The sequence below is a fragment of the Patiria miniata genome, unplaced genomic scaffold (assembly GCF_015706575.1).
Source record: "Patiria miniata isolate m_02_andy unplaced genomic scaffold, ASM1570657v1 HiC_scaffold_3, whole genome shotgun sequence".
In the NCBI taxonomy this organism is placed as follows: domain Eukaryota; kingdom Metazoa; phylum Echinodermata; class Asteroidea; order Valvatida; family Asterinidae; genus Patiria; species Patiria miniata.
This window is the reverse complement of record NW_024037069.1, coordinates 29,005,355-29,023,139: the sequence shown is the minus strand read 5'-3', so window position 1 is coordinate 29,023,139 and position 17,785 is coordinate 29,005,355. Positions and strand designations below refer to the sequence as shown.

Genomic DNA, 17,785 nt, shown 5'->3' with positions numbered 1-17,785 from the left:
TGAAATTAATCTTACCATTTATTATTGTATACATGTACATGTAATATGCAAAGCAGATGCTGTTCCATTATAGGCCCCGCCCACTGGACACGTGGGCAACACGTGCGCCTATGTATCCAAGGACAAAATTGTAGTCAGGCAAGATGGCGTCGTTCGGTCACCCTCAACTGTACTCTGTTTTCCGGTGAGGGGGTACTTGTGAACGGAGCGGATAGGGGCGCTGTCTTCCCAATCCCCGCATAACGTAGAGTTGAACTTTCACCAAATCCACATCGAGTTTCCAAAGTAAACACAAGATCTGATCAGAATACCACTAGTGAGTGAATTCGACATAAATTTGAGCATACGTCCTTTTAATGAAATTGTTGTCTTGCCTTCTTTGTTTCTGATTTAGCGACCAGTGAGCACAATATTTGAACAACATCATTCAACCTACCGTGAGATTTAATGCAATTTTTATCTTGTTACTCAAGGGAAACTGCACCGTGTTTAACCTTGTCCACGGATCACATTTAAGGTACATGTACTTCAGTAAAAATGAAACCATACCGTTTCATGAAAACGATATCAGAATGTATATGTAATCCAATAAGTCTCCGGGGTAGCCAAGTAGAAGGCAGGGCCAGACTATAAACTCTTTACAGCATGTACATGTATACTTTATTTGATATTGGAATTGGAATCAGCATGCAGGTTTTAAAACAAATGTTATAATAAGTGCCGGCTATAATGGTTATGAGAGTGACTAATGTGGTTTTTTTTTCACATGTGAATGGTGTTCGTTTTGCTGAATTATCAATTACCTTATTGTGATCCGTGGACAAGGTAAAAAAAAATGTGTTGTGTTCAAAATTCCATAACTGGAGAAGTACAGCGATATACACTGTAAATGATTCTTTCACTAAAACACCTTATTCATTGGGCTTTCATATCCTTGATCTTGAACACGCTACATGCAGAACGGAACTTCTTTAAAAATAGGCTGCAGCATTGGGGTTTTCTTATATTTTGACTCACCTGTAAATAAAGCGAGCGTTTCTCTGAGGGTGTTTTACATCACAGTTTCAGGACCAGTTTATTAGCAAAACTTATTCCAGTTCCAATGGAACAACATGCTTCCTAACAATTAAAAAAAACCCAGATTTTAATCAACTAACTTGAAAAGTATGCAATAGTAATTAAAATAACTGGACGACAATCAATTGAACGTATTATAATATACTGTTTATCTTATGGATCCTGGTATTAGCAAGCCACCCCAAAAAAGTGGTAAAATTCCTTCCCTGTCATAAAAAAAATATTCTGCGGCGCTGTACACGTGCATTTAAAAAAAAAGCAATACATTTGTAACTGATTGGTTGGGCTAAACGGCGCCCTCAATCGTCCACATGAGTAACAGACCGTAACAATGTATGAACAAGTGAGAACTTGGGCATTAGTCATTTAGTGCTTGCTTCTTGATACTTTTAGCATTTCTCGAGCATTACGATTCAGGCGTTAAGGTTTCTTTGCATTACTTTCATTCATTTAGTCGAAAGTCAGTGTGGAGCTACGGAATGACAGTGTTTTCGTAATGGTGCGTGCACTGACCGGCCGCCATCTTAAAAGGCTTTTTGGTTCGTAGTTGATTGTTTAGTATATGCGTGAGGTGCTGTTGTTGATTTCCCGGACGGCACAGTGGTTGCCCCAGCAGCTGATTCACGGCTTGGTGTTGCTGATATCTTCTCCAATTCGACTGTGAACAGAAATCATATAGGTTTAATTAATATCGTGAAGTTATATTGCTAATACTTTTGCAGCAAAGTCACAATATGGAGGCTATTTTTCACTTTCTGTTTGAGGTGTGGCAGGAAATCTAGTCATTAATGAAATCACTTTAAAACAAATTACTATTTTCAGAAAACAAATTACTATTTTCAGTCAATAAATGTTGAAATTAAAAGTCAACAACAGTCGGATCATATTTTCAAGCAAGCGCTCTGACGAGTCAAATTCAGTCAACAGACAAAATCGGGCAGGAAGTAGGCACAGCTGGCTATTAAAATCAATCATCTGCAGTCAAAGCATAGCTGTATCAAGTTCCATAAATAGGGGTGCATACCTATTATGTTCCCTATAATACCTATGGTCCCCAACCCTAACCCTATAGCCCTAACCATCTTACCCTAACCCTAAGGATTTTGGGTATAGGTGTTGGAAAACATAGGTATTCGGGAACATCGGGTAAAAAATAGTCACAGCCAGTCAATTTATGTAGGCTGGGAGATCTTAACAGTTGAAAACAGTCACTTCATAAGTCTCTGTACTAATGACGTCACACGTTGCTTACACGTGCACTTTCCTATAGAGCCAGTGGGGGTCCTCGGTCCACTGAGCACTATAGGAAAAGCACATACGTAAACAACGTGTGACGTCATTATAGTATTGGTTTTGGTTTTGAATGAAGGGTAACTTGACACAAAATGCATGTTTGCATAGGAGGGTTCAAAAAGAAATTGAAAACTGTAACCTCAACAACATACCTTGGTGCAGAGCATCGGGGGCAGTGCAACCTAGGGACCATCAGATGCAACATGGTCTTCTGGGCAGGCATCACATGTCGTAACAATCTTCTTTGCAGCAGTGAAAGAATCTGGCAGACCGTTCTCATCAGGGAGGATGAAGTGGTGCAGGATGCGGAGTATCTCACTTGTCGCTCCTTGGTTCACCTGAGGTCAAAAAGGATATTATGAACACAAAATATACTTCCAAAGAACCTGTCTTGAAAGTGTATATACCGTTAGGTGTATTCAATTCACATATTTAACTACTCTAAATGAAACTTTCAAGTGACACTTTTTTTTAACATGTAATCCAATTCAGTCACTGTGAACGGTTTATGGTCCAACACAGGTTTACCCTTTGCGCACATTGCAAGGTAAGCAACGTAGGTAACGTCGGTGCCGGCCCGTTGCCGGACTGCGCCGACTCAGTAGTGTGACATTTTTGCGTGTCTTGGTGGTGAGTTGTATATAGAGAGAGCCTCGTGTAAAGAAAGTGGCAAGAATAAATGGCATAGAGCCCCGAAACCCTGAAGAAGAGTGGTTTCCTTCGTCTGGCGTGTGACAACCCAGGATCCGGTCGACGTTACAGTATGTGCAAGATGTATAATACGCATGCGATTAATGTACCACGCGTTTAAGACCCAAGGTAATGATCACTAGTATCAGTAAGATGTGAAGGAAATCAAAATCAAGGGCGGATCCAGAACCCATTTTTTTGGGGGGGGGGGGGGAGCAAACAAATTTGGTACCCCAAAAAGTGGATCAAAAATTACGGCGTGGGGTTCGGGGCCCGCTAGGGCCCTGAAATTGTTTTGGATTCTAAATGCTCTGTGGTGCGATCTGAGGCACTGACCACATTGACCATTTGGGGGGGGGGGGGGGGGGGGGGGGGGGGGGGGGGGGTTCGTGGGGGGGGGGGGGGTGTCATGGCCCCACGTTCCCCCCCCCCGATCCGCTCTTAATAAAAATGTGCTTACTTTTAAAAGACTTGAATGACGCATGGGCATACCTTTGTATGTATGGTAACTGTGTATTATTTACTGTAAACAAAATATTCACATCATCTCAACAAAATAATACATGTATAGTTGTATACAGAAATAAGTACAGTCGAGTCCTGATAAGAAGAGCACTGTTAATACATTATACTGCTTATAAGTTATAACAAGCAAAATGTTAGGTCCCAAGTCTTTGTTTTCCTTTGTTTTCCATTACTGTTAATACAAGGCTCTTGGTATAATTAAGGACCTTGTTATAAAGGTGTTCGGCTGTAATAACAATACATTCATTTGATTGTGATAAGCCAAGTTAAAGCATGCTTAGCCTGAATAATCAAGGAAACTTTGGGTTTTTGGTGGCGGTGGGGGGGGGGGGGGGGTATGACATGGTTTATTATGAAGGGTAAAAGTTCACTGTATTTCACGGTGGTTTATGTAGCTCCCAGACCCAATCAATTCTGCTTGGGCGGTATCAGTAACTGGTATGACAAAGCAAATGATGACAACAGGAGTGTATGGCTTGTGCATGTGCAAATCTAAACTTTGGATCCACAATCAATTTGCTAAACCATAGTACAATGTATTAAAATTCCCTAGGCCTTTATACAGCTGTAGCACGATTGCACCCTGATCGAAATTTCAGGGGAACACACCATATAGTGAAGTTCAAGGCGTATAGACCAAGGATATAGGCCTATTAGACGTAAGGAAATGCGACAAGTAAAGTTTGTTTGCGCGATCGCTGCGTGCGTGAGGTACGTTGACGTGACGCCATTAGCCAATTCGGAGTTTCGCATGCGCAAACTGAGGATTGTGAGACAGAATGTGTACAAGGGCGGATCCAGAGGGGGGGGGGTGGCCAAAGGGGGCCATGGCCCCCACCCCAAAAGAAACCATTTTTTTTTTTAATGTGACATCGCAATAAAGGCAGGCAATGAGTACACCACCATCTTTTCCTCAAACACAATTGGTTAAATGGGTCAGAAATTGCCTCAGATCGCACCACAGAGAATCTAGAATCCAAAAATTTTCGGGGCCCTTCAGCGGGCCCCGAACCCCACGCCGTATTTTTTTAGACCCACTTTTGGGGGGGACCAAAAATTTTTTTGCCCCCCCCAAAAAATTGGTGTTCTGGATCCGCCCTTGAATGTGTAGATAAACATTAATCTCCTGTGTATATGGAGATCAATCTAGATAAACAATGACGCGTTATGCTGGAAGCTTGCCGTCTATTGGACTTGGATAGCGTGACGCGTTTGTTTATCCATAGAGCAAGAGTGGTTTATCTTCTAACCATGATTGTGGTGAGTTGATGCATACGCTAGCGAAACCCTGAACTGCCTTGTGTTCGGCCCAGGGTGACCGTAAGGTCATGGCCAAATTCTGCCAAATGCACTTCAAAATCTGTCAGATTTATCAAAAATTTGCCAAATTGCCCAGAATTACTCGAAATACACTATTAACACTTAAAATCACAAGCAGATGTTGTAATATTGCCTTAATTAAGGTTCATATTACATTATAAATTAATTTGTGGTCACATGAAAATGTTATGAAATTGCGTAAATTTCAGGCAAAACGTGGTTATGTCACGACGAAGTCTCGCTCCAGTGAATCTCAGCGCCTAAACCAGGTAACCTGTCCTATTTTGCAATTAAAAGGGTTTGTTTGAAAAAAAATTGAGGCTTTTTAAAACAAACATACCATTTTTCAAACTTGCTATGCTTTTCTGTCGAATAACCATTTTTGCAAAATTCTGTCAGAAATCTGCCAAAAAAATCCATTCTGCCAAATTTTCTGTCAAACTCGTTTTGTTTTAACAAAAGGAAAATTGTCAAAGTTATAGCTGAAAATCGGCTAAAACGGTCACTATGATTCGGCCTGCAACACACGGAAACAACACACGGATCTATGGGAAGTGGCATGCAGCCGCTTCCATAATGTGCGTGTGTGGTGTCCAGCAGTAGTCGAGCACTTCGGGCACGACAATAAGGTAGCAGACCAGTAAGTAAACTTCCATAGACCCCAATGGTAAATGCTCCCACTTCAAAAATTCGGGAAAAATACTCCCAACTCTCCAAGGTGTTCGAGACACACATCAAATTAAAGCTTATTTCATCATCTTTCATTTTCTTTTCAATTTTCGGGGGGTCAACTGATGACTTTTAGGAGAAATTTCAATCTGAAGATGATCACCCCTGAAAATAGTCCTGAAGCCCATCGCCATTTTGAAAAACGATGCCTACACTCCATTGCAAAATAGAGCGCTTTTAGGGTCCAAATTACATCAAAATTACACAGAACTGCAAGCTCCCAGTCCTGTGCACGGCTTCCACCCATATTTTTTACAATCCCTCAAGTTCATGGCCCACAGCATGCTCAAATACCGAAGATTTTGAGGGCATGCAAATCGTGATTTGGCCGGCGCAGGCAATTTCGGACCGATTTACTGGTCTGCACCCATAATGGTCAGAATTTTGTGGTGTGAGAACCAGACTACATTGTGTATTTGAATTTGCTACGCGGGAAATTGTAACCACTCTCGTCATACATTAATAAAATAAATATTAATTCAAGCATGGAGCTATATAGCTCCATGATTCAAGCATGGAGAAATATATCTCCATGATTCAAGATGCAGATTTTTTTGTTTACAGATAAATGCGTTTAAATACACATGCTATGTACATTCATACCTCTGGAAAATGTTCGTGCAAGGACAAGATCTTTGTAGCAGCTTGCTGAACAGTGACTTCGCTGCCTGGGAAGAGAGGCGCGTTCTTCGGGTCGCTGGTGCGGAGCCGGTCGTCTTCCATTCTTTTCACCCGTGCCTCCTTGTTGTGCTTGTCCACTGTGCGTTGTGACAGCAACTTGCCTCCGTTAGGTTCACATTTTGGGCATAGACACAAAACTTTAGAGTCCATTGGGTCAACAACGCCCGTGTCCTGCTGACGTCCCGGCCCTTCTCGAGGGCTGCCTGGGATCGGGAGGGAAGACGCGTTCTTCGGGTCACAGGTGTGGAGGGGGAGGTCTTCCATTCTTCTCATCCAGATGTGCTTGTACCTATCTTGGAGAAATATCTCGAAGCTGAGCTTGTCCACTGTACGTTGCGACAGCAACTTGCCTCCGCTAGGCCCACCACATTTAGGGCAAACACACACGCCTTTAGAGTCCAGGGGGTCAACGCCCGTATCCTGCAGATGTCTTTGCGGTGCTTTCTCGTTCATGTTTAAGGGCGGGTTGTTGCACGTGCTCTACCAATTTGTTCAAGGAAATTGTAAACCTAACGAGAAGCTCACCGCGCCGCACGGCTGTGCGCTTCGACCTTGCTTCACGGGTCACACTATGCTTGACTACAGGGGTGTGAATGTGTGCGGTGTATGTGATCGCAATGTGGGCACATGATCGCCCCATAAAGCAATAGTGGTCGCGTCCTGCCACACAGCATTTACATGCATCTGGGGTTGAATAGTCCTGAGACGTATGACGTCACGCTTTGTTGCATGTGCGCTTTCCTATGACTATGAGAACCAGGTGGGCTCATAGGAAAGCGCACATGTAAACTAAGCGTGACGTCATTACGTCTTAGGTCTATTGGGCCTCAAATAAGCCTGAGAATTGGCTAATCGAGAAGAATGTCCATCAGCGAAAAGGGAATTTCACTATCTTTCTATCGGTGCGTGACCCTTCAAGTTCTAAAAGAACGTATATACATGTAGTTCGTAAGTTGGTTACAGCATTGAACACATAGCGCGGCTGCGGCCGCACCCAAAAGGGGATCCTGCCCCACACAAAACAATGGAGTATTGATATTTTGTGTCGGCGTTTTGACGGTTCTTTTTTATGGCTCAGATAATAATGTCTGTATGTCGGAAACTGAATTTCAGCATTCCGAGGGAACAGTTCTCGAGATAGCGTGAAAATGTCTTCAAAACGGCAAGACTTTTGGACCTTTTCCCCACAGGTTTATACTTGTAGCCTCAGTCACTACAAATCGACATGCCCCTCGTTTGTTGTGTACACCTGTTCCTTGCTCTATGTGTACACGTTCAACAATGGAGGAATAAGAACACTCTAAACCACTTGTGGTGGAACAATTACATTTACTATACCTCATACATATTCATGATCGAGAGCCGAACTCTCACTGGTCAATTCACCATCACGTGCCAGATGTTATTCTTGCTGTTCACCAAACGCGCGCGCGAGGATTCACGCACATTGTAAATACACATGCGTAGTAGACTGTCGCATGGGTTACCTGTGCGACAGTCTACTACGCATGCGCTTTACAGAGCAATCGAGGAACTGTCGCACAGGTGCAGTACGCACGCGCGAACATCGCACAGGAGAGATGCATGGTTGCACGGTTTGCGTAAATGTTTATTTCCAAGCTCAAATGATGCCGTACTGGAGAAAATTTATAGACCGTGTAAAGATGTCTCCTGTACAAAAGTTGTACACATTGCAAACAACTCTATTTACAACTGTAGTAACTGTATTATATTGCAAACGAACCGAACTTGTAATTCAAGTTGAGCAACAATATTCTTTGGGTGAGCTATACAAGTTTCCCCGAATTTTGTTTTACGGTGCATATAATAAAAAAAAAAATCAGCAACTGAATATGTATGAGGTATAGTAAAACAAATATAACATGGTTTATTTCGGGTGGACAGTCGATATATGCTCCCCTTGGTATTGGAAGTTGACAAACTAGTTTCCTCGGCTTCGCCTCGGGAACTAGTTTGTCAACTTCCAATACCTCGGGGAGCCAAAATCGACTGTCCACCCTCAAACCATGTTATATTTGTATATTGTATATTAAAGACTTTCAAGGTCTGAATGAGCAGAAAAAAATGTCACACGGCGCTGTGGTCAGCCACTGGGCCGCGGTTATCAGATCGCCCATTGCTGCAACGACCTTGTGGGTTATCCCATTGTATCCAAGTGGGGGTGGGCAACCCGAACAGCTCTAAACAAAGGAAATCAGACAAGTCACCTTAATTACTTTGTTTATTAGAAACACAAAATACATACTATTTTAATGTTATTTCTTTGTCATAATGGAAGGAATGTAACATGCAAAAATATACGTACACAGGTTCATTAGTTTATTGATAGCAATGAATTTAAAAAGTATCAAGAAAGTTACTCGGTAATGTAAATACTTATCTTAAACTACATCATATAAAAATGTATTTTAATATTACAAAAGAACACCACTTTCCATGAGTTGACAATATCTCTTCAGCAAAATAGCATTCTGCACTACTACACTTTGATAACATTTTTGAGGTTTCTTTCGTACACTAAGAACACCCTCCGTTTGGTAGCGTCCACCCGCTGAGTCAAAGAAGTTGCCTCAGAAATCCTTGCTTTTCTCACATCAAAAACGCTTTTACTACATCCAAAAGACACTGAAATGTCAACTGAATGCATTTGAACTAATACATATTGAATGAAAAATGTAACGTGGTGATTAAATTGACGAAAGCAACCGAAGAAAATATGTGAGGTGTCGCGTGGCAGTGTAGGCACACACGTCACACGTCCATACCACGAGTCACTGCACCGTGCTATAAAAAGCTTTCTGAAAAGAAACGCGTCTTTCAATTGGTTGCAAATTTACAAGACTTTCCTCTACAACAATCAAAATGTTTTTTACATGAACATCTGCAGAATTTTATACAGAATAAAACTGCGGCCGAGATAGATTTGTTTGTTTACGCTATTGAATTTAGTGCACGTACTTCATCAAAAAGTCGTACATTTTGCGTGTGAATCGTGCGCGAAGGGCGAAAAACTAGGAAAAACCGACTTAGTTTTAAGACCTTTTGCTTACCTAATTTACAACGTGTTCTGGGATAATATTGTTGCTGAATTTTAGTTCACTCTATATAGAAGAACTTAAGTAATACAATTCCAGACCGAGATGGTGTGAAATGTCACTTCAATCTCAGAATATAAGGACAGCTGAGGTTTAGCGTGGGGTGCATTTCGCATATGGTAGTTATGTGTTAAATGCCGCAACGATTTCGGTGAGCAGTATGGCGTGTTACCAAAACATCACCCATCCACAACTGCAGCATTGGGGCCATAAAACACAAGGGAGCATTCAACCGACAAAAGCACATGTATAAGCTGTATGTTTCAACAGGGGAATTCTCGCATTTCTCACATTTCTGTGTTTGTTTAAATGAACGGATTCAAAGAGTATCGATTCACCGACGCAACTATGTATACAGTACAAAGGGGTCGCCCACAAGAGGTCTTTGTGAGATTCACCGAAGTCACGATGGAGTCTGAAGATTTTAGGGCGACAGATTTTGCTAGACTGTATAATTTGGTAAAGTTTGGCTCTAATTACATACAGAATAACAAAAGCCAATTAACAAAATTAATGATTGTCATCCATTTCGTCCAAATGAATGGGACGGCTACATATATAGCATTCATATAATTTCCATTAATAAAATAAAAATAAGGTTATTGGTTTTTTTTCTTCAAATTCATGCGGAGTGCCTAGCCATCTTAGAAACCGCGCAACAGTTTACATCATTCAATCAACAATGAAGCGTAAATATCTTCTGAATAAATGTGCATTATTAGTATCAAACCATTATTTCAGCAGAACAATATGCAGATCCAATATCACATTTAAAAATCAAACATTACTTAATCGCAGCAAAACTAGATAGCCTTTGTCATTTTAAGCAGATCCTTTTATTTAAGGCAAAATTCACCCATTCCTTTTTCAAGGAAGCCGGCCAATTATTAAGTGGTTAAATCACTCCCCTGCGACAAAAAAAAAAAAGGATTCTGGTGTGATCACACACTCGCACGTGCAATTTGTTTGGGCTAAACAGCGCCCTCAACCGTCCACAATTGCCTGTATTTATGTTTGAAACGATTAGGTCTCGGGCTTAAGTATTGCTTACATATGGCACTTTAATTCAGCATTTCTCAAGCAAAATGATACAAACGTACATTTATCTTTGTAGTCTTGAAATCTATTTTAGTCCAATCTCAGTGTGGAGCTACGGAATTACCGTGTTTTCGTAGTGGCGCGCACCACTCTGACCGTCCGCCATCTTAGTCTTTTTGGTTGCCTTCGTAGTTGAACGTTTGGTGGATGCTCGAGGTGCCGACACACGTGTTGTTGATTTCCCGGACGGCACAGTGGATGCCCCAGTAGCTGATTCACGGCTTGGTGTTGCTGACATCTTCTTCAATTCGACTGTGAACAAAATAAATCGGTTTAATCAGAGTCATGCAGGCATAATTTTCACGTGCAGCTCTCATTCTAAGCTACGAGCACAGTAAAATTCCCTTACCATCGTCATTGATGTCAAAGTATATCGCATCGGCGTTATCTGGGCCGCCAGTGTTCGGCGAGGTGGTACCATCCGGCCTCATGGTCTGCAGACAACGTATTCTGCAAGTTCAAGAAGAGTATAAGACTATAAGTGCAAGTGTATCAATCACAAGATTGGGGTTTTTGTATAATTTTCCAGCAATTTCAAAATCCGGGCTTTTTTCTCTTTGCGTTTGAGGTGTGGATGTTAAATGAAATCACTTTAAAGCGCCGGTCAGTAATTGTTGAAATGTTGTTACTTCGACCGATTTTCAGTTGCATCCAGCCAATTCAGATGTTACGATCAGCCGGGATCCGTGCCTATTTTGACTAATTTTGGCCAATCCAACTGAAACTACATTTTTTTTCTCACCGAAAGTGTCTTGCAAAAGCTACCAGCACGGCAACAGCCGCGGAAAATATGATGCCAAGGGCTAATCCCACACCGATGAAGGCTGGACCAGCGACGCCGCTTCCAGACGTTTCCCGAGCCCCTGTGTCAACTAGAAAAGGTCGTTTTTAAATCTTTAAACTTCTTATTATGATGCATTATATGGGATGAATTGGGGAAAGCTACAATACATAAATAATTTTGCATTCCCCGTAATATTTTTCGAGCTTCCTAACAAAACCCGGAGGATATTTTGTGGGTGGAACTTAATGAACAAATCGAATGTGTTGAAAACCACGGGGAAAGCAACTTAAATCCAGTAAACAGGGTGAGTAAAAAAAGGAAACCCAAATGACGCCCCCCCCCTCCTTTATAAAGGAAGTTCTGCATGAAGCGCTTTTCAGATCTAGGATGTGAAAGCCCAATTAATAGCTTTCTTTTAGTAAAAAAAAATATTCAAACCACTCATGTACTTTTCGAGTAATGGAATTTTGAACACAAGTTTCAAAATTTAGAAGAGGATCAAGAACAGCAAAGTCATACTATTAAAATATTGTGATTATGTCATTCTACCTGTGGGAATATCGAAATCAACTTCCTTCCAGGGTCCCGGTCCCACACGCGTGAACGCCCGCATCCTGAAGGAGTAGGATCCCCCCTGTGACAGACCATCGACTTCAACAGACTCTGCTGTGGTGTCGGCTGTTTGTATAATGGACCCAGATGCGTCACGAAGCTCGTACGCGTAGCCTGTGATGTCACCGCCTCTTTTGCCACAGGGAATGGGATGCCAAAACATTCGGACGCTCCGATTGGACCAGAATACATTATCGAGTTTGGGAGCAGCCAATGGCACTGCAAGGAAAAATATTTCCATTGAGTTCTTTAAAAAGAAATAAAGCTATCGAATTACATAAGTTAGAGGTTTGCAGTAACACCATGTGGAACTATCTGTTTTGTGAGTGTGTGCGGTCCTGTTGGATTAACTCGACGTTTCGGACAGCATGCTCTGTTCGTCATCAGGAGAATTACAGTTGAAATTAAAGACCATGCAATCAACCGTGATAAGAATAATTTTCTCGCTGTATCCAACAAAATGTACTTATTTGCAATCTATGCAAAAAGTTATGAGTTGTGTAATATTAAAAGAAAATGCAATGGTACAGAATATACATGTAATATCTTGACAAGCGGAAGGGGTATAACGCCCTCATGTGGTTTATAATGCACTAGTACTAACCTCCCTCCTCAGTCGTAACTGTCTTACTCTTCATGTATTTCGCGCCAGCATTATTTGCTGGGGCAACTTGCACAATGTACGTAGAGTAAGTATGCATTGATGTCAAGTCGATGTCACTGCCATCCACAACTGCCGCATGTATCAGTGCTGGATCGGTCATTTGTTGGCACTGCTCCAAATTGAGAAGCTGGTAACTCACGCGGTACGAGGTCACAGGGGGGCAAGGGTTGTCCTCGTTCCCAGCAGTTGTCCAAGAAACCTTGATTTCATCGGTTGAGGGTTCGAGGTTGAGAGAGTGGATTTCAGCTGCAACAAAGCATTGATTGATGAAACGAGGCATTGATTTCTGTGTGTGCTGAACTAATCTACTTTTAAGGATAAAACCATTTAAAACAGTTAATTGAAGCAAATGATGATGATGTATACTACATTGGATCTCATGCTTCTTTCAATACCTCTCGTTTAAGACATTTTCCAGAGATAGCTTACCTGTATCTTGGTATGACTCATCAGTCCAAGGTCCATGTCCTTTACTATTGAATGCGCGGACCACGAATGCGTACGATGTGCAAGGTGATAAACCGCGAAATGTGACGGACATCGCAGTTGTGTCATCTTTTTCTATTGCGATCGTGTTGCCTCTCTTCATGAACTTGTACCGGTACATCGTAGTAGCGCTTCCTCTACCGCCACAAGGAACTTGGGACCAGGTGAAAGTAATGTTGTCAGACGATGCGGTGCTCTCGCCGAGTATTGGGGTTCCCGTTGGTTCTTGGGAGGAAAGAATATACAATTTTGACTCAGTTTATATTTGGGCGAAGTTTATGATGCAAATAATGGCTAAGATACAATCAGTTTTAATAAAAACCTTCGGCCTGTGAGGTTAAATGAAGGATATTGATGAAATACTTGGCATGGTTTTAAAGGCAGTCGATTCAAATGACGAATTATAATGAGAGGATTTCTTGAAACTCTGATATATCTTTATATATTACTTTTAATTGCGGTGTATCAAATAATATGAAAGTTGAAACAGTGGTGATTTTGAAGAAACAAAACATAATTATACTTACTTCTTTCACCCGTTTGAACTGTTTGATACAGCACTGGGCCGTACCCAGCCTCGTTTCGTGGTGTAACCGTCACATTGTACGACGAGTACGCATGAAGTCCATTTATCGTCATGGTGGTCACAGACACATTAATTGTGCTAACATTATGATCCAGCGTCTCATGGCACTGCTCCAAGTTGATGAGTTCATAGGTCACGTGGTAGTCTGTCGCATGGCAATTGTTGTTTGTATTGGACGAGGCACTCCATCGTACGACCAGTCGATCGTGGCCAAGGGGTGTGAGTGTAAGTCCTTCAACGGGGTCTGGAACTGCGAAAAATCAGAGAAATAACACTGATACGATAATAAAATGCTGAATTAGATTTTCCCGTGAGTAGCACAGCGTATCTTTCGAATTCTGTCATCTCTATGTGAGTAAATCATAATATTATCAAACTGGGAACTCTGCGAATTATACAGGTACATGTATTTCAAAATTGTGTACAATTGTTGCTATTCAAAAGTTACACTGACGTTTATAGTGACGTGTTCTAATCTTTGTATGCAACTACTCGATGGAGGTCACGTTCTTTTCCTTAGTCAGTACGGACAAATATTTTCCTACATACCCTTCTTCCCATTTATGGCACTATTCGCACACTGTGAGGTCTTATCATACCTATCATTTGTGTGTCTGCTTGCGTCTCATCTGTCCATGGTCCGAAATTCCATATTGCCGAACTGTATGCTCGAACTTTGAACCAGTATGACGTACACGCAGGTAGTGAGAGGAATGTTGCGGAATCACTACCGGCGTCCCTGCTCGTCATAGGTCTCCCACTTCCACTCTTTCCGAACCTGTAACTGTATCCTGTGAGCGGCCCGCCTCTCCTGCCACACGGGACGGGATCCCAACCAAATGAAAGGCTGTTAGCTGTAGCGACACTAGTAATATTCACAGGTGTTGCCACTGGTACTGCATGAAAAAAATCAAAACGAATGCCATATTATGCATGTTTCATCTTGATGAGCTTGAAATAAAATTACTTTGAGAAAGTTACGGTCTCTTCTATTTGAACACAAAAGTACCTGTGCGCCCAGTTTGCGTTTGTTTGGAGCGTGACTGGCCTAACCCTGCTTCATTTCTTGGTGTGACAGTCACGTTGTACGTAGAGTACGCTTTCAATCCTTGTATACTGATTGCAGTCCTAGACGTGCTTCTTGTCTTGATGTTTCCCTGCATCTCCTGACACTGCTCCAGGTTGGTGAGTTCATAGGTCACAAGGAAGTCTGTTGCGCGGCAAGAATTGTCAGGGTTTGTCGAGGCTTTCCATTTAACGTTTAGTTGCCCATAACGAAAGACTGTGAAGGACAATCCTTTAACAGCATCTGGGACTGAAAAACGAAGGAAAAAAATTCCAAAGATCCAGGTAGGGTCTTGAAAATCACATGGCTGAGTAAAAGTCAGCTCTAAGATAGTACTAAACTCAGCTCAGTAAAGAATTGAAGACGCCACCAATTCCCTCATTTGAAAACGAATTTGTTGCCTAGGAACATTGTGTCAACTTTTCTCTGAAAATGGACTTTCATCAAGCTACATTTTTGTTCAAGCTGTGTGAGCTACGTTTCCAGCGAAGATTACGACTGAAGAGAGATACATACCAATGGTGTTTGTTCGTTGCTGCACTAACATTGGAGGCCCTCTTTCGACTCTGATATGAGGCCACACTTGTAGGGTGTAGAGAGAACACGGCAACAAGCCATCAAATGTCACAGACTCGGTTATGACAGTCTTCCAGCCAATCTCTCTTCCTGAATGCGTCAGTTGTGCTTGATACCAGATGTTGCCGTCTGTGCTGTCATAAGGGATGGTGTTCCAGGTGAACTTGATGCTGTCGGGGGCTGGTTCACTCGAGTTGAATTCGAGTGCAACTGATGGGACTGGAGGGAAAGAACGTCAAGTAATTGTTATGATAATTACATAATGCTACATTTTAATCTGTGGGTTGCCAATTCACTATGGACTGACGCTTCTACAAGTTATAACCCAGTCAGGCTCTGAGATGTTTGGCTTATTTTTTTTTTTAAATTATGAGTGAACAGGCTTCAATACAATCAGGGGTTGCAGATTTCAAAGATATGAGGACTACCGGTAAGTATGAAACGCATTCCAGAAGGTATAGTAGGCAAACGTCTTGCGTGTAATGCATACCTGTTTCATGAGTCGCCAAGATAGATGAAACTGTTGTGCCATCTCCAGCAAAAGTTGACCTGCCTCCTTCAAATGCAAGACACTTTTCTAGCGATCGATGAGAAAAAATTAAGTGTATTGACTGTCGTTTACTCTAATATTGTGTACGTATTTTGTCAAAGTTCGGCGCACATTAATAATGAAACATTTCCACATAATTATTGTTCTGGATTGCATCGTCATTTTTTTCTGACCCTTTGACTCGTTCTTTTACTTCAAATTCAAGAACAGGGGCAACGATTCCTCGTCATTTTTTGAGGGGGGGGGGCATGGGCGTCGCGAGGGGGGGCACTTGCCCCCCCCCCCCTGGAAAAGCCAAAAAAAAAAAAAAAAAAAAGATAAAAAAAGAAAAGAAAAAAATAAGAGAAAAAGAGGCGCGAAGACAAATTGGTGTAAATTTAATGAGTTTGGGGGGGGGGGGCAACATGTCCCTGCCCCCCTCTAAAACTGATAAATCGAGAATGTGTTGAGAAATACAAGCATTTTTTGGCAAAGTTTTTTTTGCCCCCCTCTAGAAAAAATCCTGGCGACGCCCATGGGGGGGGGCTATCACTTTGGGCAATTCGAAGAGTTGGGGGTACCGGGACACCATGGCCATGCATCTACACCTGGGGCGCTTTTCAAACTTTAATCAATGTACATAACTTATCTGCGTTTTATACCCACTCCCTGGATTAAGCAACAGCGTATAGCCAGGGTTCTCACCCCCCCCCCCCCGGGGGGGGGGGGGCTGACATCCGGCCTCCGCAAACTAATGAAATAGTGGTGGGGGCACCATCTTTCAATGGGGGCGCTGTTCAAAACCGAATTATGGTCATTGTCGGACAATAGGATTGCCACATTTCCAGTGGCAGTGCATGCGGCCTCCACGCCTCCCCTAGCTACATCGCTGGGAATATGTAGACCTATACTGTTTAATACCTGCCTAAACATGTATTTAGGTAAAGTTGGTGGACGAGCAAGATCTTTTGAAACATGGTGGAAAAAAGTAGACTTGTTCAATTTATCATCCTTTTCAACCTTAAATAATTATATCACTTTGAGGATGTACCATGACCTCCATTTTATATCTATATGGTTTGAAATGTCAATTTCTTCTTCTCTGGAAGAAAATTTTGTTTCTGAACTGTTTACTTTGCCGGATTGTTTTTTTATTATTATTATTGCATTTAATATGCATTGAATGGTTATTGAGTATGGTTATTCGAGTGTTCCTCTGGTGTTTTCTCTTTTTCTGTAGGGATGTGCCAATATCATAAGACTATGTCTTCGTTCAAATTGAACAAAACCTCGCCAGACAGCGCCAATTTTGTTGACCACTTTTTGCTTTAATACTTCAATAACCACCCACAACCTTCATTCATTCTTGATTCAACTCACTTTCCCCTATATTCACTTCGGAATTGAAAAATAAACAAACAGTCAGAAACTTACCTTTGCATTGTCCAAGAAATAGCAACAATTGCCAAGCGATTTGGAGGCGAACGTCCATGATCCCCGCCATGTTGTCCAACTTGCCTTCAAACATGATTTACAATTATTAATGTTGTTCCTTTTTCATAGTTGAAGGAAGTGGAGGAGGAAGTGAAATTACATATATATATGTTTTTTTAGCCAGATTCAGTTTGTTCAAGGCTATGAGCGTGGCCGTAGATAACAACTTGAGAAAAACAGCTCGGCATTTTTGGTTGCCAGCTTCCTCTTTACCAAACACGACTATCTGTCACTGCAATACATGTATCTTTAGTTGACCTATGACCTTAATCGCATGCATTTTTGTAGAGATCTTCGGTGGCTCATGGAGGGGGCGGGGCCGAAGGGGCTGATACCTCCCTCATTTTGTTGAGTACCCTCTTAACAGCGCTCGCGTCCTCGATTTGGGTTTCAGATTTGCAATTTTCTGATTTCCAGACAAGGCTTTGTTAAAACGCCAAGCCGGTTATTAACATCTAT

The 17,785-nt window shown here is 41.9% G+C and overlaps 2 protein-coding genes across 2 annotated transcripts; both read right to left on the bottom strand.

The window, feature by feature from the left end:
* Window positions 1-1,047: 1,047 nt before the first annotated feature.
* On the bottom strand, window positions 1,048-6,939 carry LOC119737810. The gene is made up of 3 exons (XM_038212426.1): window positions 6,238-6,939; window positions 2,523-2,708; window positions 1,048-1,735 (listed from the first exon to the last, which is right to left on the bottom strand). The coding sequence occupies exons 1-2, from the start codon at window positions 6,766-6,768 to the stop codon at window positions 2,553-2,555; spliced, it is 687 nt and encodes a 228-aa protein (XP_038068354.1). The 5' UTR covers window positions 6,769-6,939; the 3' UTR covers window positions 1,048-1,735; window positions 2,523-2,552.
* A 2,851-nt stretch (window positions 6,940-9,790) lies between these two features.
* On the bottom strand, window positions 9,791-17,383 carry LOC119737809 (neogenin-like). Its single transcript, XM_038212425.1, has 12 exons — window positions 17,267-17,383; window positions 15,794-15,880; window positions 15,244-15,522; window positions 14,671-14,976; window positions 14,261-14,557; window positions 13,603-13,911; window positions 13,019-13,300; window positions 12,530-12,835; window positions 11,863-12,144; window positions 11,272-11,401; window positions 10,879-10,979; window positions 9,791-10,781 (listed from the first exon to the last, which is right to left on the bottom strand). The coding sequence occupies exons 1-12, from the start codon at window positions 17,358-17,360 to the stop codon at window positions 10,582-10,584; spliced, it is 2,673 nt and encodes an 890-aa protein (XP_038068353.1). The 5' UTR covers window positions 17,361-17,383; the 3' UTR covers window positions 9,791-10,581.
* Window positions 17,384-17,785: the final 402 nt, after the last annotated feature.

What these genes read in the sequence shown, in the direction of transcription:
- LOC119737809 (XM_038212425.1), bottom strand. Translation starts at nt 17,360, where the DNA reads ATGTTTGAAGGCAAGTTGGACAACATGGCGGGGATCATGGACGTTCGC. An exon ending in TGATTTCGATATTCCCACAG is followed by an intron (nt 11,402 to 11,862) that starts GTAGAATGACAT and finishes GACCTTTTCTAG; the next exon opens with TTGACACAGGGGCTCGGGAA. An exon ending in CTTTGACATCAATGACGATG is followed by an intron (nt 10,782 to 10,878) that starts GTAAGGGAATTT and finishes TTTTGTTCACAG; the next exon opens with TCGAATTGAAGAAGATGTCA.
- LOC119737810 (XM_038212426.1), bottom strand. Translation starts at nt 6,768, where the DNA reads ATGAACGAGAAAGCACCGCAAAGACATCTGCAGGATACGGGCGTTGAC. An exon ending in TGCACGAACATTTTCCAGAG is followed by an intron (nt 2,709 to 6,237) that starts GTATGAATGTAC and finishes TTTTGACCTCAG; the next exon opens with GTGAACCAAGGAGCGACAAG.